At 48.7% G+C, this 25,013-nt stretch overlaps 4 protein-coding genes across 8 annotated transcripts; 3 read left to right on the top strand and 1 right to left on the bottom strand.

Moving 5' to 3' along the window:
* Nucleotides 1–199: 199 nt before the first annotated feature.
* On the top strand, nucleotides 200–24,982 carry LOC121590142 (zinc finger SWIM domain-containing protein 7-like). Of its 2 annotated transcripts, none has more exons than XM_041909565.1 (2): nucleotides 200–448; nucleotides 24,537–24,982. In XM_041909565.1, exons 1-2 carry the CDS (start codon nucleotides 346–348, stop codon nucleotides 24,980–24,982), a joined length of 549 nt encoding a protein of 182 aa, XP_041765499.1. In that variant the 5' UTR covers nucleotides 200–345. The 2 variants fall into 2 exon arrangements, with proteins under 2 accessions (XP_041765499.1, XP_041765498.1); XM_041909564.1 differs by lacking the exon at nucleotides 200–448 and adding an exon at nucleotides 24,047–24,275.
* LOC121590136 (WD repeat-containing and planar cell polarity effector protein fritz) lies at nucleotides 904–8,213 on the top strand. Of its 2 annotated transcripts, none has more exons than XM_041909548.1 (7): nucleotides 904–1,739; nucleotides 3,826–4,567; nucleotides 4,649–4,855; nucleotides 4,959–5,781; nucleotides 5,851–7,637; nucleotides 7,714–7,891; nucleotides 7,980–8,213. In XM_041909548.1, exons 1-7 carry the CDS (start codon nucleotides 1,657–1,659, stop codon nucleotides 8,069–8,071), a joined length of 3,912 nt encoding a protein of 1,303 aa, XP_041765482.1. In that variant the 5' UTR covers nucleotides 904–1,656; the 3' UTR covers nucleotides 8,072–8,213. The 2 variants fall into 2 exon arrangements, with proteins under 2 accessions (XP_041765482.1, XP_041765481.1); XM_041909547.1 differs by having other exon boundaries at nucleotides 7,711–7,891.
* Nucleotides 8,689–9,531, top strand: LOC121590143 (ribonuclease P protein subunit p21). The gene is made up of 2 exons (XM_041909566.1): nucleotides 8,689–8,957; nucleotides 9,029–9,531. The coding sequence occupies exons 1-2, from the start codon at nucleotides 8,755–8,757 to the stop codon at nucleotides 9,261–9,263; spliced, it is 438 nt and encodes a 145-aa protein (XP_041765500.1). The 5' UTR covers nucleotides 8,689–8,754; the 3' UTR covers nucleotides 9,264–9,531.
* On the bottom strand, nucleotides 9,839–24,110 carry LOC121590138 (3'-5' ssDNA/RNA exonuclease TatD). 3 transcript variants are annotated; one of them, XM_041909552.1, is made up of 5 exons: nucleotides 24,018–24,110; nucleotides 21,383–21,916; nucleotides 11,494–11,842; nucleotides 11,292–11,403; nucleotides 9,839–11,202 (listed from the first exon to the last, which is right to left on the bottom strand). In XM_041909552.1, the coding sequence occupies exons 2-5, from the start codon at nucleotides 21,513–21,515 to the stop codon at nucleotides 10,891–10,893; spliced, it is 906 nt and encodes a 301-aa protein (XP_041765486.1). In that variant the 5' UTR covers nucleotides 21,516–21,916; nucleotides 24,018–24,110; the 3' UTR covers nucleotides 9,839–10,890. The 3 variants fall into 3 exon arrangements, with proteins under 3 accessions (XP_041765486.1, XP_041765485.1, XP_041765484.1); XM_041909551.1 differs by lacking the exon at nucleotides 24,018–24,110 and adding an exon at nucleotides 22,754–22,889; XM_041909550.1 differs by lacking the exon at nucleotides 24,018–24,110 and adding an exon at nucleotides 22,759–22,889.
* Nucleotides 24,983–25,013: the final 31 nt, after the last annotated feature.

The raw sequence follows: 25,013 nt of genomic DNA, 5'->3' as shown, positions 1-25,013 counted from the left end.
CCGATTAGTTTTTCTGACTTTTCCACCATTTTAAATAACCACTAATTCTTCTAAACTTCATCGTTTGTACTTTATTCAGGTAAACATTCAAAATGCTACAAATTGCCAAAAAAAAATCGTAGAAAAGTAACAGCAAACCGTTCTTCAAAAGTTTACCGGTTCAAAATGTAAACAAGCACCGGTTTAGATATGACATCACGATGACAGTTTCAGTTTCCCTCCATGCATGCATGTTCTTTCGAAACGAAAGCGCAGTTTGCATTTAACATCAACAGTTTAAAGAATAGTTTAGGTAAATGTAGTGCAAGCTTTATCGTGAGTACCACGAGCTTTGGAGTTTTGTAAATGAGTTCGTTTACGCTTTTCGATACGGTGGATTCCCTCTTCGCAAGAATCAACCAGTCGGTGCGCGCCAACCAACAACAAGCCGGTCTGGAATCAGCTGATCGTAAGTGTTTGCTTTGTGAGTTGTATTAGTTTAGCAACAGTAGAGAAAAGTGGGACTAGAAAAGAGTAATACACTCTGGATTAACACGTTTTAACAGGTTTTTTCTAATATTAACTTGATAAACAAAACATCGCTGCTCGTTGGTCAAGTCTAGGCTGGAGGCGTTCTACTTCTGTCGTAAACAAAACGCAAACCATTTTGTCTCGAACCGTATTTGGATATGATTGATTTTTATTCGACTCGACCTTGGATATTTTATCTTAGTTTTAGTTCCTACATGCACCCATTACCACATTGTTTTATTTCATTTCTTATCCAATTGCTACCCGGTTGTGTAGCTCCAACTCAGTCTCAACCCGGAGCGTGTAAACGCGGCACAGGTACGCAGGTACGATGAAGAGAGAAAGAAGGAGAAAGAAAGGGTGCGATGAGTCGGTGGAGCGCGGAGAGGTCGCGATCGCGATCGTGAAACGCCAAACTGACAGCAGTCTGTAAAGATGGCCCCCTAATTGAGTCGCGTTCGGTCACAATCAACAGGTCGCCAGCCATCCGCGCTCGGTTCTATGTTTAACGCGTGTCGGTTCACAAGTGCCTACAGAGAATGCAAATCGTGCCCAAGTGATAGTGAAATAAGGATCGAAGCGAAGTTTGCGTTGTTTGCATGGTGTGTTTGTTTGTGTTCGAAAGGTTGTGAGCGAAAGTGTATTTTCCCGTGTGTGTGTGTGTGTGTGTGTGTGTGTTGTTCACCAGCGGAAAGCATCCAGAGCAGAGTGGTTGCGTCGATGGTTAGACCGAGTGCGCGTGCAGGTGTGTGCGTTAGTGGTTACACACATACGTGATCGAATAATAATGATCGCCAAGGGCCACTTGCTGCGGTTGTTGTTGTTGTTGCATCGACGTCAGCGAAGGTGCTCTCGGGTGTCGTCGCTGTAGTGTATGTGTGCATCGAAAAAAAGTGCACCCCTTGATCCTAGTATACCGTTCCAATACCTACCAAATCGATGCATCTCGAAGCAAAGTAGTTCTCGCTGAATGATCTACAGAGGAAAAATCAGCCACACAAATGAGGAAAGGACGGTGAAACGACGACGACGACCAAGTTGAAGCAGCAGCAGCAGCAGCAGCGTGTGTTGGTGCAATTGTTTACATACGATCCCGCCGAAGGAGAGAGGGAGAGGTGCAAAAAGGCACAGGAGGTCGCTCGCACCATGTTGACGCTACTGACGGAGCTGCGGTTTTGGTCCACCAGGGAGGACATCACCATCCAGGATACGGATCTGGGAACAACCAAGTAAGCCACGTAAACGAATCGCCTTTAATTGCGCACCAAAAACTGGCTCCCGAAGACGGGGGAAGATCGTTTGCTCCCGCGCGCAGGCGGAGATTTCCTAATCGATTACGCCAGCAAAACCGTCCGTCACCGTCAGCAGAAATGTTGATTTGGTGATGTTTTTTTGGTGTGTGACTTTCCCATCGCATTGCAAACGAAGAGTGCGTCGTGCATCTTTGCATTTTAATTCCGGATCGCGCAAGACGCCGAAGCTGGCGTGAGAAAATGGCCGCAAGAGGGGCGAAGGGTAGGGAGACACACGATAGTAAACCACGCCAGTGGGTGCAGTGCTTTTAATACTATTGTCTTTTCTGGGGCCGGGGATGCTGCTGTGTGACGACGTTTGGTTGCGGTTTTGCTAACCGAGAGCCTCCGCTGGGGGTGGTGGTTTCATTTCGCCTCGGCTGCTTTGCCTACTTGGATGTGCAGCGGTAGGCAGCAGCAGCACCGGCAACTGTGATGCCCCCATCCATCGTATCCGCCAAGGGGGGGTAGTGTGGGAAGCAAAACGGCTTTTATATGTGTGGTAACTGCATGGCTGGAAGGCAGGGCTCAGCAAAAGCATAACCGAGCGGTACCATGGGTAGAAGAACCAACGTGTGTATGCGAAACGAAAGGCATACACACACAAAAAATCAAAATAGCAAGGTACAAAATCGAGCTTAACGATGTGCCGCCCAGAAGGCGGATCACCCACTTAGGCCCCGCGGGGAGAAGGAGCAATGAGGGAAAACAACAGCAGCAACAAAATAAGAAAAGAATGCACGAAACCACTTGCTTTTCGCTGAACCCTCCTCCCCCGTAACCGGTGATCAGATGATCCTCCTCCGTTTGTGTTCAACTGGATGCTGTGGTGGGGCTGTGGAGGGAAAAGCGTTTTTTTTTTTCAAAATGCAACGTCGGTGAAGCGAGTTTCGGTGATTATTTTTCCAACCAGCACGAGTAAACACACGCAAAATTAGGGTATTTTATCAAAGACACGGGTTTGCGTGTGCATTGTGCCAGCGGTAAAAAGGTCTCACAACGCTATCGTGAGCGATCCGTACACGATCGGCACGGTACAGACAGAATGATGGGTAAAAGGAGAGCAGAAGAGGATATTAATTTATGCTAAATTACATTATCAATCAGACGATGCAGGGAAGGAACGGAGAGAGAGAGAGAGAGAGAGAGAGAGAGAGAGAGAGAGAGAGAGAGAGAGAGAGAGAGAGAGAGAGAGAGAGAGAGAGAGAGAGAGAGAGAGAGAGAGAGAGATAGAGAGAGAGGAAACGGGTGGATGTGCTCCCATCATCTCGGGAATGTACTAGTTTCGCCCATTGATCATGTCGCTTCGATCGTCGTGGTGTGTTGTGATACAATCCAGCGCCGTGGCAAGGGCGCGCGCGCGCCCGCTCACGCCCTGGGCTGGGTTGTATGTCGCCGTGCCAAGTACCAGTGTACAGCGCCGTTTGCTTCTTTGCATGAGCCTCGCGCGCCAGCCAGTAGTCGGATGCGTGCGATCGTGATCTGCAATTAAAATGTACCGTTCGTTCATTATTATACTGCCGCACTTGTGCCGGGCCTGGGTGCCTGCCCGCGTAAAGGTCATCGCGAGCGACGCCGGCAATCATGATGTTGGGGAGAAGCAACATGCTCCCTTTCGTAAGTGGTGGTTCTTCCCTTCCGAAGGAAGAACAACACCGTCCGTTACTCCTGGCCCTGCACCACACACACCGACACAACCTGCCGTACAATGTTGCCCCATCATCAAGCATACATTTATTAAATCGTATGTTTGGCAGGGTTATGCAATTTTGCCCCCCACCAGCGTCATAATTGGTGATTATATTGTACTGTTTTCAATTAACTAGGCAAGGTAAAATCCATTTTTTTTCTCCTCAAAATTCCTCGATACAAAGTGAGCTATTCGGCGGACGCTGTATTGGGGCACACGAAAGCAAAGAATTTCTGCACACTCATTACCGCATTTGACGCAACAGCCGATATAGCGATAGAATGGCGCACGCATTTGCTACAACCACGCACCGGCGTAAATTCCATTTCACAGGTACTGCGAGAAAAAAGCGGACCCCGGCCGAACGGTGCTGAGCGAGGGCAAACGAAGCTACTGCGAATCGCGCGGCCTCAAATGGACCCTGGACAACAAGAAGCCGAACAAGCTGCGCCACTCGCTGCGCCTGCTCGAGGACGAACTGCGCCAGCGGCGGCTCGTGTACTGCAAGTGGAAGAACAGCGTGCTGCTGCAGCTGATGCTCGCGAACGGGCTGCTGGTGCACCTGTCGATCAATCCGTTCACCGGCGACCTGAACCGCATCTACTTCGACAAGTATCTGATCGGGAAGCTGTGCTCGGAGCACATTACCGATGTGGTCATCACGCAGCACCACATACTGGTGGCGTACGCGGAAAATCAGATCACGTTCGTGCAGCTGCAGAAGCCGACCGCGCGCAAAAACAACCTGGAGAAGATCAGCCTGATGGATCCAAAGATTTGCAACGTGCTGCTGAGCGGCACGGGATCGACGACGCGCAAGGTGCCGAAGCGGCTGGTCTGCAGCAGCAGCCTCAATCTCGTGATAGTGTGGACCAAATCGTCCCAGAACGAGGTGTACCCGTGGCGGCCGACGGTGAAGGATCAGGATCGCGCCAACCTGCACGTGTACAAGCTGAACGGGGCACGGATGGAGCTGCTGTGCTACTACTGGACCGAGTACGATCCGATCTCGGTGCAGTTTTCCCTCATGAACGACTACCAGGTGCACTGTGTGGAGCAGAAAATTTCCAAAAAGGTAGAGTTTGGGTGGGGTTTCTAGGTAGGCGGGCAAATGGCGGACACCCGTTGAACTGTCACTTTTTTCCATTATCCGTAGGGCGAAGTCACGATCGACAGCTGCATCTATCAGATCAACAAGAGCAAGATGCGCCGTGTGGCGGTCACGTCCATACCGCTGCAAACGCAGGTTTGCTGCAACGCCCTCAGCCCGGACCACGAGAAGCTTATGCTCGGCTGTATCGACGGGTCGGTCGTACTGTTTGACGAGGGCCGCGGCATAACTCATCTCGTAAAGGCCGCCTTCGTAAGTACATTGCGCGTCCGCCCGCTTGTTTTGGTTGCACAAATAAGTTTTGCTAATGTTCTCATGTGTTGGCGACCCGCCTCTCTCTCTCTCTCTTCTCCAGATTCCTACATACGTTGCGTGGCACAGTGACTCATCGGTGGTAATGATCGCGAACGAAAAGTGTCAGCTGCAGTGCTTCGACATTGCGCTTTCCTGCGTCCGGATGCAGCTGCTGAGTGAAACGCAGGACGGCATACCGTCCGGCACGTTCGATCTGTCCAACTACTTTCTCGGCCACCATGCACCGTCGATTCAGCTGGGGCGGCTGTGCTGGAGCAAAAAGCCGGAGCTGGCAAGCCATGGCGAACCGTACGCCACCACCGATTCGTTTCTGTTCTGCGCGTTCGAGCAGGGACCGCTCGCGTGCGTGCGCGTCGTCGGCGGATCCGGCCTCAAAGGTGACGTGCACACGTCTGGGCTGACCGCGGACGTGCTGGTGCACAAGTACATCTCGCTGAACCAGGTGGAAAAGGCGATCAACATACTGCTCAGCCTGAACTGGGACACGTACGGTGCGATGTGTTTGCTTTCGCTGCACCGCATAGCGAACTACATCTTCAAGCAACCGCTCGGGACGGAGCGGGAGCTGCAGCTGCAGAAAGCGCTCGGCAGCTTTCTGGTGCCGGTCAAGTCGCTCTGCTACGAGACGGAGCTCGAGTTTGGCGATCAGGTGAACGATATTACGCTCAAGTTCTTCCACTATCTGCTGCGCAATCGATCGTACAACAAGGCGTTCAGCCTGGCCATCGACATTAACGATGCGGATCTGTTTCTGAAGCTGCACGACAAGGCAAAGGTGGACGGGGATGTGGAGCTGGCGCGGGAGGCGCTCCGGAAGGTGGACGATATCAACCGAATATGCACCGATCGCAGCGATAGTGAGCGTAAGTTTAATGGGTTAGATAATGCTGAAAACGTTGGCATAACTAACCGCTTTCTCGTTTCGATTGCAGATTCCCTCTGTTCCAACTCGTCCTGCTCCCTGTGTGCGGACAGTTTCGATGACGACGATGACGAGGAAGGCGATGAGGAGGACTATGAGGACGGTGAACGAGTCGAGAATGGTCGTGACGATGGGGAATACATTGCCGGTGAAGAGGAGGAGGAGCTCGAGCGGGAAGAAACCGAAAGTGCTCGCGGCGATGTGTCACGACGGGTAAATGGTACAAACGGAACTTACCAGCATCGAAGAGCCGAACGAACAGGGGCTATGGAAAAGTTACGGCCTGATCCTCGCGAGCCGAAATTCACAAACGAAGCGAGAGAGAAAAGCTTTCGAACGTTCTCAACCTCCTCCGGTTCGTCCAAATCTTCCCAGGTGCAACGATGGAACGATTATAACGATCGTTCGAAATCAAAGGCCCATACCCTGGCACATCCTCCGTTGCCGAAAATGGGTGAACAACTGTCTTCCAAATCGATCGCTTCCAGCAGCACCACTACCACCAACAGCAGCTTAAAACCTTCGGCCAAGCAGTCGGACGCCTTCTACGCCCACCAGGACAGACCACCGCTGCCGTACATTTCGAAAAAAGCATCCCCCGGCCAGAGCAAAGCATCCCCGGTCGCCGTGCCGCCACCGTTTGCCATGCAGCGCAGCCAAACGGCATTAGCGCTGAAGCTGTCGAAGCAGCAGCAGTCCCGCATAGCGGAGTCGAAGCTGAAGGGCAAATCGTTAAGCTCCAGCAATCTCTTGCTACTGGACGATAGCCCGCTGGCGTATGCGCACGCCTCATCCGGAATGGCAGCACTGGGGCCGGGAACACGCTCCCGCCAGATGGTGAATCCGCGCGAGAAAGCCGCCAAATACAGCTGGCAAGCGAACAGCATGTCGATGGATCAGCTGAATGCTTCGACTTCAGTGACGAGCCGTGCGGTGGCCGGTGGTCCTGCGCCATTGGTTGCACCTCACTACCTCGAGTACAGTGAGCCGGCGTTAGGAAACGGTCGCAGTGGGCTACCTCCTGCCTACCATCCTCATCATCATCATCATCATCTGCACCATGACGTTCCATCGCCACTGCCACCCGGACAGCAGCACATTGTTATCGACGTTGTGCCGAAACCGTCCCTAAACGGATCCTTTCCCGGTGGGCCATTATCATCCTCTTCCGCCTCCTCCTCCTCCGCCTACCACCCAGTGCAACCGTTGGGCGCTGTGGTACCAAACATTCTCGATCAAACGATCGGCATACCGTTAGTACAAGATGAGCCGGACTTTATCCGACGACCGACGGGAGGGGTACGGAAAGCACCGCCCCTACCCCAGTCCCCCTGGTATCCGTCCAGCGCAAGTGTGCCGTCGGGCAGCGCTGGCAGCAACAGCAACAACGCACCCCGCACCATCATCCACCAGTATCCGCTCATCTCGGGCAACATTCCGTCCAAGTTTCAGCTACAGTCGCAGCAACATCAGCCACCGTTCGAGCTGCAGATGGCAACGGCAAGCACGGGAAAGTATGGCGGTACCCGCAAGAAGCTTGATGCTCCCACCGCATCCATACTTTCGAACGGTGGAAGCAGTCATGCGAGCGCCGGTGGTCAACAGTCCCAACAGTCACCTGCTGGTGGCAATGGAGGAGGCCCGGGAAGTGCACTGAATCTGGGGGCGGCGGGCAGTGGTTCAGCAGCAGGTGGCAGCAGTGGGGCTTCCACCTCTTCCTCGGCCACTACCAAGCGGGACGGTGCGGAGAAAAATAAAGTAAAGTTCTCCGACACCGTCACGGTTGCCGTTGTGCCGGTAAGCATTGGAAGTGTGCGATGAGTTGTGAGGAGATCGGGGACGTTAAGATTTATTTTTTTTCTCTTTCAAGCAGGAAATACCCCGCAAAGAGAAGCTGATCGTCGAAAAGCTTCGCAAGCAACCGCTCCAGCCCGGTCCGGTAGGGTACGGACCGTACACGTCCATTGCCGATCCAAAGCGCGAGCTGGCCGAAAGTTTGCCCCTGTGCCATCCGAACGAGGACTATCTGAAGGATTTTACACCAATGCAAGGTACGCGCACACGATCAGCTTTTGGCAAGTTTTTCGTGGTCGCTTTTAAATTGATTCTTTAATATTGTTTTTCTTCGGTACATTCCAGATCTGATCAGCAACGGAAGTGGAGAAATGGAGAAGAAAGAAGAGGAAAAGAAAATTCCCAACATCAAGGTGGTTCACTTTGGGGTCGTTTGATCCACGCGGCGGGAAAGCTGATGCTTCTTCCCCTCCTTCCCTCATACAAAGCAGTATTCCCTCCTTGGTTTTATACGTGTAATGTACTTTGTAACAGTGTATTTTATCGATGTAAAATTGATTTGTTATCCGTCCACCCGCACAGTATGGGTTTAACACACATTCCAGTTACAGTGCAAGCACATTATTATTATTATTATTATTACGTTTTCAGTTGTATATTTATTGTACCAGTGCGCTGTGGTAGCCACTTGATTAGATGGTAACTAATGCGATGTAATAAATACCTCTTATTGGGTAAGAGAATTAATTATAAACCTAACACAACGTCTAAAATCTGGTTGTTATCCGAAAATGTGTGTTATCGAAATTGAAATGCTGTCAAAAGTATCGTTTTAATCGGGAGTTATTACTTTTATTTTCACATTTGATGCTTGTTTCATTATAATTAATTTTCAATGTGACTAAATTTATGTTGAAGAAATTCCTTTTGAAATTTAACGAAACATTCCATACGAAACACGCGTTCGTCATCCAAGCGATCGTTGTAGTGCGGTCGTATTGTTGTATGTGCCGTTCCGCTGTGACAGCTGTTTGTTTACAAACAGCACAGCTCGCCGCATGCGGACGTCAGTTACCAAGTTGCCGTATCTTGCTACACTAGTAAAACGTACCGTTCCGCTATGGCTTCGAATGAAACGGAAGCAGTAAAACGTCCCCAAAATGATAAAAAGAAACAACCTAAAGCGTGTGCCGGCCGTGAGCTGCATGAACGAATGAACTTTCTCTACCAAGCGTCCGTGCTGATGTCGGACACGTGTCCGCAGCTTTCCGCCTCGTACGGAAAGCTAGCGAAAGCGATCGGCAAGAAGGCTGTGCTGCGAATGTAAGTGTTGAAAATGGCGATTATCGTCCAGTTCGCTCCAGCGCTCACTTGCTAACGTTTGATTGTTTTAGGGAACCCGCGATCAAACGCACCCTCTGTGTGCGGTGTGGCGTTCTGTTGAATCCGGCCACCACCGCCGACATTCACGACTTTCGCCACAAGCAGCTGTGCTACGTGCAGGTAAACTGTAAGCTGTGCGGGTACTCGAAACGGTTCTACAACAGCAAAAACCATCAGCTGTGGCTAGACAATCCCAGTTCGATCGTTGAGCGGATAGAATTTAATGCACCATCCAGCAGCTCGTAGAAGGGGGGGGGGGGGGTGACCACCGTATGCAAAACATGCTACAACTACTTCTAATGCAAGCGACGATTTACCGCTGTAACCCATGAATTGTGATAATAATAGATGGAGAACAAAATACCTTTTTTACAAAAATAAATGATTCATTTATTGAGCTCTATAGGTAATGATTTTCAATAACTTACACAAAACAAACAGTGTTACCACTTTATACAATTCAAATGTTACATACATTAGCGTAGCTTATTTGAGACATATAAAGTATGGCACTTTCCGGCGCTGTTCGGCAGGGATTTTATACGATTCTAGATGCTGATTACAACACTCCCGCCTTCCCATTGTTTATGCGTAAACGTTGTGAATCATCCGAATAATACAGGAGTTGGCGCCGTCAATCCTATGACGACGGAATCCTGCCGATCTTGGCTTTGGTTGGCTCGCAGGAAATTGTCACACCTCCCCCCTTGGGGTTACCCTAACCTTTATCTATCTATCTATACTATCCTTTCAGTAAGCTGGAAGACCATCGAACAAAATCTTCTCGCCACTGACATACGCTCTATTCTGTGCATCGCTACGCATCGCAACCATACGCTTCGCATGTCTCCGATTCTTTACGCCACTCAGTCTTTCGCTTGATTTCGGTATTCTCATAGCATAGGTTCATTTTTCCACTGATTTGATTCAATCCTTACTGTCTCTCTCTCTCTTCTTCGATGCTAAACATATATTAAACACAATAAACAACCTCTAACCTCTAGGCGTCGTAACTACTATGAGAGTATGAAAAAGCACTTTTTTATGTTGTTGTTTTCTCAAACAGTAACAGTAACAGTTTGTAGTGGTGGTAAAAAGGAGAGAAAAAAATCGTAAATTATGATCCCACAGTACGGCTACGTATGTGTAGATTCGGGATGGTCCTTATGGATTCTCACGAAATGGACCATTAAGTGTGTGTGTGTTTATGTATGCTGTCTAACGCTATCTGTATCACCCATATTTGTTGTGTTGCCTGTTAGAGCAAAACTAAATAAACAAAACGTTTAACAAAATACTCCTTAACGATAATAGCATCCACAATACCTTTCACATCAATTCTCTATTCCCCTTGGATGCTGAACGTGACCATGTAAAGGGGGTAGCAGCACGTACGATATAGAGCCTGTACGCTGATAGCTAATCTAACACAAGAACCCGAATATTATCAATTTCATCAACAAACAAACTGTTACAAATCTAACCCTATTTTCGTTCACGCTTCTAACAGCGCGAACGTCGGCGTCGCCTTCTTCGTCGCGTTTGTGGTTGATTCGCTGATTCGTTTTGCGTCTTTGCCACATCCCACAAAACACACAGACGCAAGCACATGCACAAAAGTAATCAAAACATCAATCTAAACATCAAAGCGAAAAGAAGGATGGGAAAGGGGGAGAAGGGATCAGCATAAAAAGCATTCCCCTTTATATTAGTAGGATCGATAGTCGTATAGTCGAAATCGCTGTTATAAATATCATCATCCGCGATCTGTGTTGGCGCGTATGTTGGCACAACAGAATTGGGATACTGTCGTTCGTCGTTCGTTCCAGAATGGGGAGGGGAGAGTAGGGTTGGGTGGTGGTGGTGATGATGATCATTGAGACAGTCCAAACAGCTTCAGTGCGTTGAAGGCGGTGGCCAGCGCGACATCTTCCGGCTTTTTGTTCATGAACGCCGCTATCATCTCGACGATGGCCGGCAGGCTGCAGGGTTCGTTGCGCTGGAACGTGCAGTAACGGTGCAGATACAGCAGCGATCGTTCCGTCAGGCCGCCCTTCACGTGCTGTGGCAGCTTGGACGCACGCGTGTTGGGATACATGAACGGCGAGTCCGTCTCGACCAGCAGACGCTCCATCGGTAGCCGGCCGTCCTCGAGCAGCTTCCGTACGCCGGTGTCGGATTTGTCCTGTTGCAAGGCGAAACATGTAAACACAACATACAGCATTAGAGCGCGCACACAGGTAGTACACGAGGAAGACAATGCACAGATCCTACCTTGCACAGATAGCCGGTAAGTGAGATGTAGTAATCACGCTCCAGATACTTTAACGCTTCGTCCGTCGTGCCCATAAAGCCGCGCACGATGATCGGCTGTGCTGGCTGGAATCTGGAAAGCAGAGAGAGAGATGGATTGTGTTGAAAATGTTTTCTGTAAACAACCGAACATAGAGTCACGCGTGCCGATCAAACCCCGTACTTCGTTAGTATCTCCAGTACGTCCTCCTGGGCCGATCGTTCGTGGATCAGTATGGGCTTCTGCAGCTCGCACGCCAGCTTTAGCTGCCGCTCGAAGATCTCCTTCTGGACGCAGGGCTCGGAAAAGTCACGCTGGTAGTCCAGCCCGCACGGCCCGATCGCGACACACTCGGGCGCACCGGCCATCAGCTGAAAGTCGTGCCAGGTGCTCGGCTCCTCGATGATCGATTTCGAATCGTGCGGGTGTATGCCGGCGGTCGAGTAGATGATGCCGGGGTAGATGCGCGTTAGCCGTAGTGCTTCCTTGCTCGATTTTACCGACGTCCCGGGGACCATGATCTTTTGTACGCCTGGTCGAGTTGGGTTGAACGAGGGGGAAAGAAAGGGGGAAAACAATATTCATTAGTTGTTTGTACATTTTTTGAAGAACTTTGAGAGAAACTTCAGAGCCTCTTCCCTGCCCCGGGAAGGAGCTGTCTGGCCATAAAGAAAAACAAAACAAAATTAAAAACCCTTTTTTTCTGGGAAAGCAACTACACAACACGCTATCTTTTGCCGTGTTATACCTAGAACATGAGCTTTCTACTACAAATACAACGAATGCAAGCACGGAACACCACGCGTCCCCTTCTCACGGGATCATCACGCTCGACCGACCGGAGCAAAAACATAAATATGGACATCATATGTTTTCGCCTCCCAACCACACACACACACACTTGCCTTCCCGAGCCACCGAGTCTAGACGGTAGTGCAAAAGTAGTGCATGTTGCTGTGAAGAAGGGCTGAACCACATTTCGTCGGTGGACTTAATTTCGCGTGCGGCGGAGATGCATCGGCGCTCTCTCTCTCTCTCTCTCTCCCGCGCCCGCGAGGTCTCCACCCGCTTGCATGTGGCGGCAAAGTTTGGCCCTTTTTTTCCTCCTCTCTGTCTGCTGTCTTATTTATCCGTCTGTATGTTAAAGCACATGCAAATAAGCGTACTATAAGCGTCAGTCAAACGGAGCGACACACACGGTACAATGTACCGAGCGCGCAAAAGAAAGTAGAACCAGAAGTGAAGCAGCTACAGCAGCAGCAAAGAACAGAGAACGTGGAACGTGCAACAACTACCCGCCGCCGCCGCCGCCGCCGCCGCCGGTGGTGAACGGGATTGAAAAATCAATGGCCGCTTTATGTATGCGCCCCCACGCGCGTTGGTCCGCCGGTGCGGCCACAAGACACGGTGCGCGGTGAAAGGCCGAAGCTGCTGCTGCTGCTTTACTTTCTTCCTCATAAGAACGGACCCACGTGTGTGTGTGTGTGTGTGTGTGTATGCCATTTCCGAATTGGTATTTGTCTGAAGTGGAATGCCATTCCGGTGCAAAACGTCAGTACAACTACCAACACTTCGTCCAATATTTATTTCCCTTTTTTTGCAAACGTGCCCCGACGCCCCGGGGCCAACTCCCAGCAATGTGGTTGGGCGCTTTGTGGTTGTGGAGCTGTTTAATTTGTCATTCGTCATCATGTCGTCAGTGGGGAGTAGCAATGCTGGTAACATCTGTTATGAATTTGGTTCGTACCTTCACCTTTTTCCCACTATAGAAATGGGATCGTTTGGGTTGGAAATTTGTTTTAAACATATATTTTACAAACATGTTTGAGTGCGCTTATTTATAAAAGCTTAAAGCTCAATAGCAGCGACACAGAACGGAGCATTCAAGACAAATGCAATTAAATTCCCACTGAAATTGATAGCAACCGCAAACAGGCACGACAGTTTTATCGATAACGGGGGTAAAAATGTCACTCAAATGGAATGAAATGCACCAAAATGTCCTTTACGCGTCGAAAGGGGGGATTTAAATATGCAAACGAAAGATATGCTCGATACACTACGGCAGTGAATTAGCATGGCGATGGAACTGTGGTGGATTGCGTATAGAAATATCTTAGTTGTAATCAGGTAGCCATTGTTTACAGCAACCGTAGTTACACTGAATATTGAATAAATGTAGTTAGTCTTAGTTCACTCTTAGAACGGTGTACATCGTCTTTCAATCGCTCCCACAGAACAAACACACACACACATCTCTTAATGAAATGGCCAGTATCTCATACAATTGTTAAAAAAGGGCTTATTTTTCCAACCAAACCTGCAATTATAACACCTTCGTTGTTCCTTCGAAGCGAAACACCCAATCCATTTTTAAGTTTTAGTTACGCATCATTTGACGCGACGATTGCACTTGGCACGGCGGCAGACAGCAGAGCAGACAAAAAACCGTTGGGAATGGGAAAATCTTTTCGCCCGTCCGTGCCGTGTCCGTGCTCGGGGACGATTTCTATTGTTCATAAGGTGGTGGAAAACGTTGCCAGTTTCTTCAAAGTCGTTCACTTTCGGCACAGTTCGGCGAAGAAGGAGCAGCAAACGCAAGCAAGCAAGGTTGCCTCCTGGTCAGTGTTAGTTTCGGGGAGGAGTTTTATGGAAGTCATTTTAGCATAGCTTTAACGCTCTCTCTCTGTTTTAGTGGGGCGCATCCGACCAATAGTCGATTGTAAAACGTTATGCCTCAAAAAAAAAAGGTGACCTTCACTATTATTTGTTCGTTGTTGCATATTTTAAACAATTTTTGTTTTGTTTCGGTCGAATGGTCCACCTTTTCCGCTTTACAGTTGTAATTATAACACCATGATTGCAATAATACCGTTTAAATACAGCTCATTTTTCACACCAACCCTGCTCCGTATGCTCCTTATTACCTTCCGTATTTATGCGGGGATCTCCTCTTCCGTTCCAATGCTACTTTGTAATACAAATGACTCAAAAAGGCGAACCAAATGGATATGATATGGTATGGGACCTGCTGTTGTAGTGCTGGGGCAGAGCATATTCAATGCTGCCCGTGGCTTTGGGTGACTTTTTTTCTTCTTCAAAAGCAAAACACACACACACAGCACCATATTTGGAAACGAGGAATAACGATCCTCTCTCATCAGTTACCCCCATTCAGTAGGAGACGACATAGTGGTGGCATCGCCGCACCGTTCAGGGTTAACGCAATGCCACCCCACCGCACGGCTAGAACCAGTTTGTGTGTGTGTGTGTGTTTTGGCATGGTTGTTTCAGCAAACGTAGCTCGCCCACCAAGCGCTTGTTATGTTGCATAATGTTGCCAACCGTGTGGATTCTCATTACCGGTAAAGGCGAAAAGTTTCCAATTAGAATCCCACCTGTTGGCATGTTGGAAATGGCCCAAAGCATTCAAATATCGACACATTGGGCGTGTAGTAATAGAAAAGCATCGCATGTTTTACTTTAAATATTACATTTTTGTTAGCTCCGTGTGACTTCTTTTCGTCGCGTCGAGCGTGAGGCCAGTTTCTTCACGTGTCAACCATAAACACACTGCCTAAACGGCGGACGGCCCATGGTCCGCGATCGCTGACCCACGGGAGGGTGTCACGGTCTTGATTGAGTTTAATTTCTCAGCCAACGTGCGTGTGCTTGGTGGCCAGTGCAGACCGAGAGCATCAATGTGTTCCTATATTCTCCCTTCGGGGACTTGCGTCGACACATACACACACACACACACGGGGCAAAAGGTACAACAGTTTACGTTCAATGTCGTGCGCTTGCTGCCGTTGCTACTGGGCCTCAGGGGGTCTCCGTCATCAGTTGGTCGAGCGGGAAGAGAAAATTAAGTGCATCGCCCAACATTCTTTTGCATTTGCGCTCGCCAGCCCAGTGGAAAGAGAAGAAAAAAGAGTAATTCTACATACGAAAGGAGGTATGTAAAACAGAGCTCGAAAGAGAGAGGGGGAGAGATATGCCCGGAGGCATGTATGCACATAAAAATGCACACACTAATTTAAAGTCGTAATGAATGAACGCGGGGACACAGCGCAGAGGACAGAACGGCAAGAAACCGAACGCCTTTCGCTGCGTTGAAAGTGCCTTCCGTAGGCGGCCTTACTTTGAAGAATTACTCTTCGCTTTTCTGCTTGACCTTATGCTGCCCAACCCCCTTTCTTCACATGCGGCAGCACTCGCAAAGAAACGAGAATGGATCTCGGGGATCTCCGTTTTCAACGACCAACGCCGTCACATACCATTCGTTCCCGGCGAAGCTCGATTGTCAAACAAACTCCGTGCTACTCGTGCGTTTGTGATACGAGTGGATTTGTCTTCTTATGGGTCGGTTTGGAAGAGGGTATTTAGAAGATTTAAGGGCAGCTTCCTCCCGAGGGGGCAGCATCGATCGATCGATCGCCGAACTCTGACATACGTACCGGCCCCCGCCCGTACGGATTGCAAACAAATCGAATGCGCATGCGAACGTGACACGAACGGTTTGGCCAGAAAGCGTTCGCATCATCACCGCAACCACAACCACCACCACCACCACCATACACACCCAAAACAACACCGATCCTTTTCACGCTGTTTGTGGTCGAAAATTTTGGTTTAATTTTAGAAATGCGATCATATGCGATCGCAAAAGCAAGCATCGCATCATCATATCATATGGCGCTGGCGGGTTAGGGTTTGATTGTGAGGGACAACAGTATATGGGAGTGTGTGTGTATAACTGGCAAGGAATGTGCTAAGGCCACGCACGCAGCCATATTGCTTCCATTTCACTCTGCGAAATTTTATCCGATCTTTGTCTAAGCAGCAGCTGCAGCAAACTGTGGGGACATGTAAAATGCGCACTATGTAAGGCAAAAAACAGGAAGATATTGAAGTCAACGGAATGATGTTGTGCTATTTTTGGAATTCATTGAAAATGAACTACAAAGAGATGGTAACGATAACACAGCATCAACGACAACACATGAAGCTTGTTGGGGTCACAACGCACAAAGCAACGATTACGATGCAAGCCGCAAAACAACTAAACGGCGTAGTTTAAAACGTGCTTCGCTACTTGTTTAAATAAAAAAAACTGAATTTAATAACAATATGCAATTGAAAAATAAAAAGAAATCCATTCCGGAACCACACCAGTACCAGTAGGAAGGAAAAGGAAATGCAAATGTTGTGCAAACGCTATTGCACACGTCAATCGTTTTTTTTATGAAGCGATCGTCGATCGTTTATCATTATCAGCATGCCGTGATGCGTCAAATTCCGACAAACAAGCTGCGAGCATCAACTAATCCGCGTTGCGCAGGCCCTGTGCACAGTCCAGCCAGGTGGGGCAGGCAGACGAGATCCAATCCGACCGCAAACTCGATCCCCCCTGTGATACTGTGAATTCGTAACAGTTGTGTGTGTGAGAGAGAGAGATAAAAAAATCGCCTTTTATTTTCAACAGCATTAAAAAAAGGATCGAATCGAAAGTGACCAAATCGCTACCGGAACCGAACCGGCCGCCCCAGAGCTGCTCTTCTATCCGGGCCGGTGGCTTGTGATGAAGATGCTGCTGGAAAAGCGCGGAAATAAACCACCCTCACAACAGCCACCGCCCCACACACACATACATGCTTCTTATAAATGCCTTCAACATGATTCAGCCAGCATGAAAAAAGCAATAATAATGATACACGTTTTTTCGTTTCGTTTCGTTTTGTTTTGTTTCACCCTCACCCCAGAGCGTGATTGAAAGTGAAAATCAAACACTGTGCTTCCCGCTAGCAATACTCTTCTATCTCTATTTCTCTTCCTTTCTCCGCTCCGTTTGGTTTAAAATGAGCAAAATGTGTGTGTGTGTGTGTATGTGATTCCAATTGGAGATTCCGTGATTCCGGCTCGGAATAATTCCAACAACGACCCCCGCCGCGTGGCATCTCAATTAAGAGGCACTTAAGCAAGCGTTCGCTAATGTTGAGCACAGGCTCGCGGGCATCGGAACTGAGCTTTGACACACGCGGAACACCGGTGCGTCGAACCGAAATCGAAACCGAAACCGAACCGACTCTTCCTGCTCCACCCCTCCCCACGGCTGCATCCCAACCAATGATCATGATCGACCGGGAAACTGCCCACGAGATCAATAGCGGAGACAAGAAAAGCTTCTTTTTTTACCAGCAGCCGTATTGTGGCTGTAATAAAATGTAAGCTACACGCACACACACCACTCTGCTGTATTTTTTTTTAACGCTTTTCACTTTTCCTTTACCGTTCGCTCAAGCCTTCTCCCCCAATTTGGGTGAGTTCAATTGTTAATGTTTTACAAAAATATACCTCGCGAGCGCTCCCTCTGGGCAATGCACACGATATACACACGGTTGCAAGAAAGACAAAAAAAACGGTGCACATTATCATAAGGAGAGAAACTGTTGAACTTTCCAATTTGTTTTCTGTTGCACGCAGAGGATGGTTTTTCCGCTGAGTAAACACCCCGCGGCAATCGAACGGCGACGGGTCGGAAAATTTCGGAAGCAAGGAAACAACGCGCGCACTGCTACTACCTTTGGCGATACATTTTTCATAGCAATAAAATACATATTTAATTGCAACGATCGTCGTCGTTATCGGGGCGTTTGTCGTTTGAGTTGAACCGGAGTGAGTAACGCAGTGTAAACGGAGCGCAGTTTACAGTACGCTGTGTGCTTATTAAAATATTTACATTAAATGAAGAGTTCCACGTCACCTTTTCGTTCGGGATTCGTGTTTGCGGCAATCGCTCATCTTTAGGATCAGAAAATACGCTTACCATATCTGGCGCGCTAAGCCAGACACACGAAGTCTAACCAAACCAAATGAGCGTTTCTTCCTCCCGTCGGAGGTGCTAAAACGTGTCTGGTTTTGGGGTTTAAGGAGCGTCACGCATCATATACCACATGATGCATGTGATTAAGGCCTCTTTCGATGCTTCAGTTCCTTCCCTTTCGCACGCATTGAAAGGGAGCGGATCGTGTCGGCACCTTTCAAACATGCTTAACATTCAACCATTGCGCGTCCGGCAGTCGAGGGAGGGAAGGGCGGGCAACAACAACCACGGGGGTGTGGTGATCGCTTGATCAAGCAATCGGACTTAGCGCTGATTGTTCGATCACTCAATCACGACGGTTGTGGCACGGGCAGGAATGGTGGGGTACAATAGAATAACAGCAACACAGTACATTTCCCTTCTTATCCTCCTGCCGGAAGCAACGAGGGGGGGGGGGGGCGTAATGGACGATTGGGTTTTTGGTGCTTTATTACACCATCGATCGTTTAATCCATATTCAGCGCTCGCTTAGAAACGTTCAGCCAAGCGTTCGATGATTGAAAAGCGTTAGACTTGTACCGATTTTGCAATAATATACTCCTCATTTCATTTTGGTTTAATGGTTTTGTTAATAAAATTAACCCGCAAAGCAATACGTATACCGAGCGCGATTCATTTAACGATCGTAGAATAATTTAAACAGCGTTAAGTGTAGCATCACACTGTTTTTTGGAAGCAATTTCCCTCCTCCCAGCGGTGTAATTTCTGTTCACGCCAGGCCAGGGCTTATGCCGCCCGATTGTCATATGCCGGATTTTGGAACAGACTGGTCCGCGCGTCACGGAAGCCGATTTAATGACCCAACCACCCCGTCTCCATCACATGTTGCTGCTCTTTTTTCCGTCCATCCATTTTCGGACACCGGAAAAAATGTACCCATCATCTATCCTTCCTTGCCTTCCCGCCCTACACCCGGCTATCGAACCCGACGCTCTGCTATCTCACCAGGGGGTGGTTGTGTTCGCCCCAAACTTTCACGTGTGTACAACTGGGGGGGGGGGGGGGGGGGGGCTCCACCAGCCGGTAGAAAATTTCGATAGTCTCTAGGCGGTCTCCCTCACCCGTCAGCTGATTGCGTGATATTGCTCACTTGCCACTTACAGACCGGAGGGGGCAAGGTTTGGGGAAGGAAGCGCAATCTTCCTCTCTTGCGGACGTGTCGCATCGTTACGCACGAAAATTAGACAGTTTGGACGATCGATGTGTAGTGTAAGAAGCTCATGAACGCCTCCTCCACTCCGTCTGTCGCGCGCGATGTTTTTGTAATTGAAATGTTTGTACACTGATTGTAGGCATCATACACAAGATGATAACGAAAAGAAGTGTTTTGGCTGAACTAGAAGAAACTAGCTGAAAGGTTTGCTAGATAGACCAAATCGAAACACGGTAAAGTAAACCAGTGGAAACGCATGTTCGATTGCATTATTGAGTGTCTTCAGTTTTGTCAGTGACATAATTGAGCACGTGTTTAAATGTAATAGTCAACGAACATATAGTGGAGCCCCTCGTAACGAGGGGTTTAATCCGTTCCAGTGACTCACTCGTTATACGGGAAAGGCTCTTTTCCAATAATTTTGTTTGAAAATTGCAATAATTGGTTCCAAGAGCGTAAGTGCGCTATACACATCTAAATGGAATGGAAAAATATCTTCACAATACTACTAATTTTGAAGATATTTATTGTTCACTGTTACTCTGTCATTATTATTGAACCATTTTCTTGAAGAGTTGGTCGATTGATTACGAATTTTTTTTTTAATTTCTCGAAAAGATCGTTTTTAAAATGATCTTTTATCCGTTTGAGTCTAGGAGAAGTTAGTTGTTGCGCTGTTAAGCAATTTGTAGAGCATTTAGATTTGCTCTTTATGCGATAAACTCGATATAAGAAGTACTCGTTTAGAGGGGTTCTACCTGTATATTATTCCAATTAGCATTTTAAAAATCACCTTTCCAAGCTGATGATCATCGAGAGCATGATCGTAGCGAGTTGCTGCAATTCTTTCTCTATACGTATGCCCTCTAGCAAAGGTTATCTTCATACACCAAATCCCGACTGCTATCAGGCGCAATATGGTTACAACATACCGTACCAAACGCTACCACTATCTACTGTGACTAGTATTATTTAGGTGTGTTTCCATTGTAACGTTTTATTTTGCCCCAAAACAACAGCAAGCTGCAAGCGATTGGTGGGTGAAATTGACCATTCCTACTTTGACGTTGGATTTTAGACTTTATTTGTGTAAAAAGGAAAAAGAAACTGCATGTTTCCTACGTCGCCCAGCATTGTACAATAGAAATCTTAACACGCACTATCTGTTCAGAACACTTCCACGCGCTTTCTAGCTGTGGCTGTGGTTTGCGGGTGAAACTTCTACTTCGACCCCTGGTGTTCAAGGATAAACAAAAGCTCGCCGTTACAGTACAAGCGAGGGAAAATCAAACGCCCCCTGTTGTCACCTTGCTTTACCTTGCCAAAGCGCCTGTGTGTTTTGTACATTTAACCACAAACCCATCGCGAGCTGGGCTTTCACCGCAGAGCCAGTGCCAGGCACAGTGCCCCGCGTAGTAGCAGCACCGACGAAACCCGATGTGGTTCACCGGTTCCGGGCCGCGCACCACCGTGTTACTGTTGCAATAATCACCCTTGGGCCGGTCGGCCTATATATATATATTGCCCTTACTGCGCGCTTTCCGCGCGTGCTAGCAAAAACGGCAAGAAACGTTTTGGGTTGGGGTAGTTTCGCGTAACTCCACCGCGCGCGCACTCGCTGCCACGAACCTGTTTCCTTCACGAAATCTTTCCCTTTTGATACGACCGGAGCTCGGCCGTTGTTTATACTGTGTTTGTTTCGCGCACACACAGTAAAACGCACGCACACACCACCGTGCCATCTCGGTGGCAAAACTGGTGCCCGATAAGATTAGTTCGAGGGCCATTTGATAGCGCGGCCTGCCCTTTTTCTCCTGCCAGTTCTTCGCACTGGGGCTTTTTTGCTGTCTTGGGGCGGGTTGCGCGAAGAGACCCATCTCTATTGGGTCGCAGTAGGCAGCGTGAATCGTGATGTGTGTCACTTTATGCTTTACTGTGTTACATCAATAGGTGCCATCCCTTGCCACCTGTCCCATTTCTGTCCCTTTCGAAGGGGCGGTGGGTTGCTGCAAATGGGGGGAGGAGGGTTTACTCACCGGAATCCTTTGCGCGCTGTATCACCGAATCCAGATCACGGATGTACTTCTTGTTGGTGAGGTTCGCACCGACGTCGACTACGATCAGGTTCTCGTAGCAGTGCTTCATTTCGTCCTCGTGCATGTTGGCCATGATTGTAGGTCGCGGTCGCGTCGTTTATTGGTATACGGGGAATGTGGAACCGCCTTTTTTTTTGTTCGTTTCGTTTCTTGTTTGTTTCGTGTTCGGGGTTTCTACTTCCCTTTGGAGCACAAAGCTGCTACTGCTGCTGCTCCGCAAAGGGCTTGTCGAGTAGGCAATGCTTTACTACGATGACAATGTTCCAACGCAGACGCAGGTTTCCCTCCACCCTTACACAGAACGGTCGTATTGCGTGCTGGCGGATCGTTCTTATCCTATTTCACTCAATGTATTCCAGCAGCTAGCCCGGTCAAAGACGAAGCAAACGGAAGCAAAAGGTACCTTCTTTACAAATGTTGTGTCGGTTACGGCACGTTTCGTTCGCCCGTTGCCACTACTCCGTATGGTTAGAACTAAAGCAAAACGATGTAGAAGAAGAGAGAAAAAAAAACGAATTTGTTGACGAGATGTTTGGACAAAAGAAAAAAACCTGATCGCGCCTAACGATCTAAACCGCAAAGGCGTAAAAAGGGACGGCGGTGTGTGTGAGTGTGGTGACGTTGCAAAGAAAACACCGAAAAACCACCACTATTTTAACGCACACCACCGAGGGAGAGGGAGAGGGAGAGAGAGAGCGCGGAGAATCCTTCATGCCCCACACGATAAACGTGCGACGAGCATGCCCCACAACCCGGTCGAGGTCAGAGATTCCGACGGGGGGTTTTGCGGTGGGCGAACTTGAGAACCCCACAGGCGCCAGGAAGGCAACAGAGCAACCAGCAGAGAACACCTGGCGGCGACACGAGTGCGGTGTGTTATTTTTTGTAGAGCAACCACATTGGCAGATCTGACCAACTGCCTCGTGAGGGAAATTTTTGGCCAACAAGGGACAAGCTAAGCTGTGCGTGCGCGATTTGGTGCCCTTCGGCTTTCACTGTCTCCCGTGTCTCTCTCTCTCTCTTTCCCTCTTACTATCTCTCTCTCCCTCTCACGCTCTCTAACACACACAACCACTGTGATCTTCTGCTGATCGTCGTTACGTATGCGTTCTGGGCAAAAAGGGGTTCGCTGTTGTACTGTGTCACGGCCTGGCCTGGTTCCCTTTGTTTGGCTGCAGTCGTAATGCGCCACGGGATTTGTTTAGGACGGCACACGCATCACCGTCTGAAACTAATTTCGCCACAATCGAAATCTACACACACACACACGCGTGCGCACGTACACGCACATATACACAAACACACACACACCGTACTTTAGCAAGGAAGCAAGCAGCAGCAGCACAATCTCTCTAACACGCTGTACGTATCCGCACACAAATCCGCACCAAGTATGCGTCGTGTCGTTGCGCGAATCGGACCTTCCACCGCGGCTGTTCGAACTATTCAGACGCGCGTCTGCTCTCGAATCCGCGGAGTGGTTTTGTTTTGCGTTCGCGATCGTCAAGTGAGCGAGAGAGAGAGAGAGAGACAGGTGAGCAGCCGGGAGAGTGTGTGAGATTGCGTGCGTGGATTTGATCGCGCGCTGGTTTCCTGCCTATAGGGCCTCGCGACTTCGGCGAGCGTTAGTGGTTCTCGCGCAGCTCGTTTCTTGGTGTGGATGATGCTCGCGAGCTGCTTTGCACTGGTGGTTGACGGTACACACATGGGAGCAAGAGCATTCTGTCCGCACAAACACAAAAGCAGCAGCAGCAGCAGCAGACATGATGCACACGCAAAGGTTTGATCCGAAAATGTAGAGCGAATGTGAATGTGAAGGAACCGCAACAAGAAATGTAACAAAATCTCGGGAATGCTGGACGTGGATGCGATCGTTTAGCAGGTACGATCCCGGCTGTTGTTCGGTGGTGTAGTAATGTGGTGTTTGGTGATGATTTCAACACGATCTAGCGATTTGCACATACAATTAGAAGGAGCTCGCTCGATTCGTATGGAACAATATTTGTTTACAGAGACAATTACAAGTCGGACAGTTTTGCATCTTCTTTGAATCGAACATTGTGCGGGGTCTATTGCTTTGTATTCGTTGATGGGCTCTATCGTAACTATTTTATCAATTTTCGTACCACACAAAAAACACACAGTCAAGCCTCGGTTTTGACAACATCCAATCAAATCGAAACGTTCTTATCGGCAAGTTTACACAATTTACAGCACCAGAACCACAGAGACGGGTGGCGCGGTTCGTTGGCAGCTGTTCATCGATTGAATGCGTGATGATAAGCGCGCGAATTCCAACACACAGGCACAGAGCTTACTGACACACTCTTTCAGTTCTGCTGCACCGAAAGGGCCCTAAACCCCTAAACACACTATCACCATCACCAATAGCAACGCTGCACACTGCGAGAGCAGTGTGCGCGCGGCTCTTCCCTTCCCAAGTGTCACTTGACGCTGTGTTGCTCATAGCATTGGAATGCGTGCGTTTGATCGAACCATACACTGACACCACCGTAATGTAATAGCACCACCGTTCGCAAATAATGGAACACTGCTTTTTTATGTTAATTCACACCTAAAAAGCTGTAGACTAGAGGTAAGGGAATGCACGGGAGCTATGGTTTTGCTTTTGTTCTGTCTGTCGATCTGCTGTTACTGTTGTGCACGGTACACGACACCATCACCGACTGCAGCACACGCAACAGCGGCAACAACGAGCATTGGTTGTTTTTAAAAGAGAGAGAGAGAGTGAGAGCGCGCGATAAAGAGGGAGAAAATGGATGGTTCAGCGATAGAGCGCATTTCGTACGGCAATGTCCTAACGTGGCTAAAGGTACAGATCCACGATAGACACGTCGTAGGGCAAACGAATTTTTACACCAGTTTTTTACTTTTCGATCCCTTCAATGATAATGCTGGTCGTTCTTTGTTGTCATGGAGAACTCATGGCGATTGTAGATACGACGCGTGATCCGTTTACATCCAAATATGTATCTAAAGTACACTTTATTATTGATTCGAATGCTAAAATACAATAAAAAAGAATGGTTAGAATAAAAGCCGCTAATTGCTCACCTCATTCCTTTCTTTGCAGTCGATAAAACACACCTGCTGGAGCTGGAATCTCTGTTCGGGCAGGCGCTACTGTCTCGCGCAATCGGCATCGTGTACGGCAAGCAACCCATCACCGCCTACTGCACAACGGACGACAGCCAGTGTGGTTTGCTCGAGGTGCCAGGATCAAAGTACGGAACGGTGTACAAAGTGTTCCCGGGCATCAATTTCTGTGCCTGCGAATCGTTCCGCGACTGGCTGCTGAAGCAACGGCGCCAACCCACGTGCAAGCACGTACTAGCCGCCCGGCTGGCACTAATATTGAACAGGAAAAAGGACGTTCCTCTTGCCTGTGACAGTTTGCACCAGCTAAAACAACAATTTGTGGAAGACTGCTTGAGTTTGGGTGGTGCAGGTGGAAGCGGCGTAGCGCATCAGCAACCATCATCAACCTCTCCTCCAACAACAACTCCGCATAGTAACTGATTTTAAACAGGCTTTCTCCCTACATCCCCTC

The sequence above is a fragment of the Anopheles merus genome, chromosome 2R (assembly GCF_017562075.2).
Source record: "Anopheles merus strain MAF chromosome 2R, AmerM5.1, whole genome shotgun sequence".
In the NCBI taxonomy this organism is placed as follows: domain Eukaryota; kingdom Metazoa; phylum Arthropoda; class Insecta; order Diptera; family Culicidae; genus Anopheles; species Anopheles merus.
The sequence above is the reverse complement of the archived record's forward strand: the minus strand, read 5'-3'. Positions and strand labels throughout refer to the sequence as shown.

Bases quoted from the DNA above. Each gene is read 5' to 3' on its own strand.
- LOC121590136 (XM_041909547.1), top strand. From the start codon at position 1,657: ATGTTGACGCTACTGACGGAGCTGCGGTTTTGGTCCACCAGGGAGGAC. The intron at 4,856-4,958 runs GTAAGTACATTG...TCTCTTCTCCAG, and splicing joins ATCTCGTAAAGGCCGCCTTC to ATTCCTACATACGTTGCGTG. The intron at 7,638-7,710 runs GTAAGCATTGGA...TTCTCTTTCAAG, and splicing joins TCACGGTTGCCGTTGTGCCG to CAGGAAATACCCCGCAAAGA.
- LOC121590143 (XM_041909566.1), top strand. From the start codon at position 8,755: ATGGCTTCGAATGAAACGGAAGCAGTAAAACGTCCCCAAAATGATAAA. The intron at 8,958-9,028 runs GTAAGTGTTGAA...TGATTGTTTTAG, and splicing joins AAGAAGGCTGTGCTGCGAAT to GGAACCCGCGATCAAACGCA.
- LOC121590138 (XM_041909552.1), bottom strand. From the start codon at position 21,515: ATGGCCAACATGCACGAGGACGAAATGAAGCACTGCTACGAGAACCTG. The intron at 11,843-21,382 runs GTGAGTAAACCC...CAACTCGACCAG, and splicing joins ACAGCGCGCAAAGGATTCCG to GCGTACAAAAGATCATGGTC. The intron at 11,203-11,291 runs GTAGGATCTGTG...GCCTTGCAACAG, and splicing joins TTACCGGCTATCTGTGCAAG to GACAAATCCGACACCGGCGT.
- LOC121590142 (XM_041909564.1), top strand. From the start codon at position 24,047: ATGCACGGGAGCTATGGTTTTGCTTTTGTTCTGTCTGTCGATCTGCTG. The intron at 24,276-24,536 runs GTACAGATCCAC...CTTTCTTTGCAG, and splicing joins ATGTCCTAACGTGGCTAAAG to TCGATAAAACACACCTGCTG.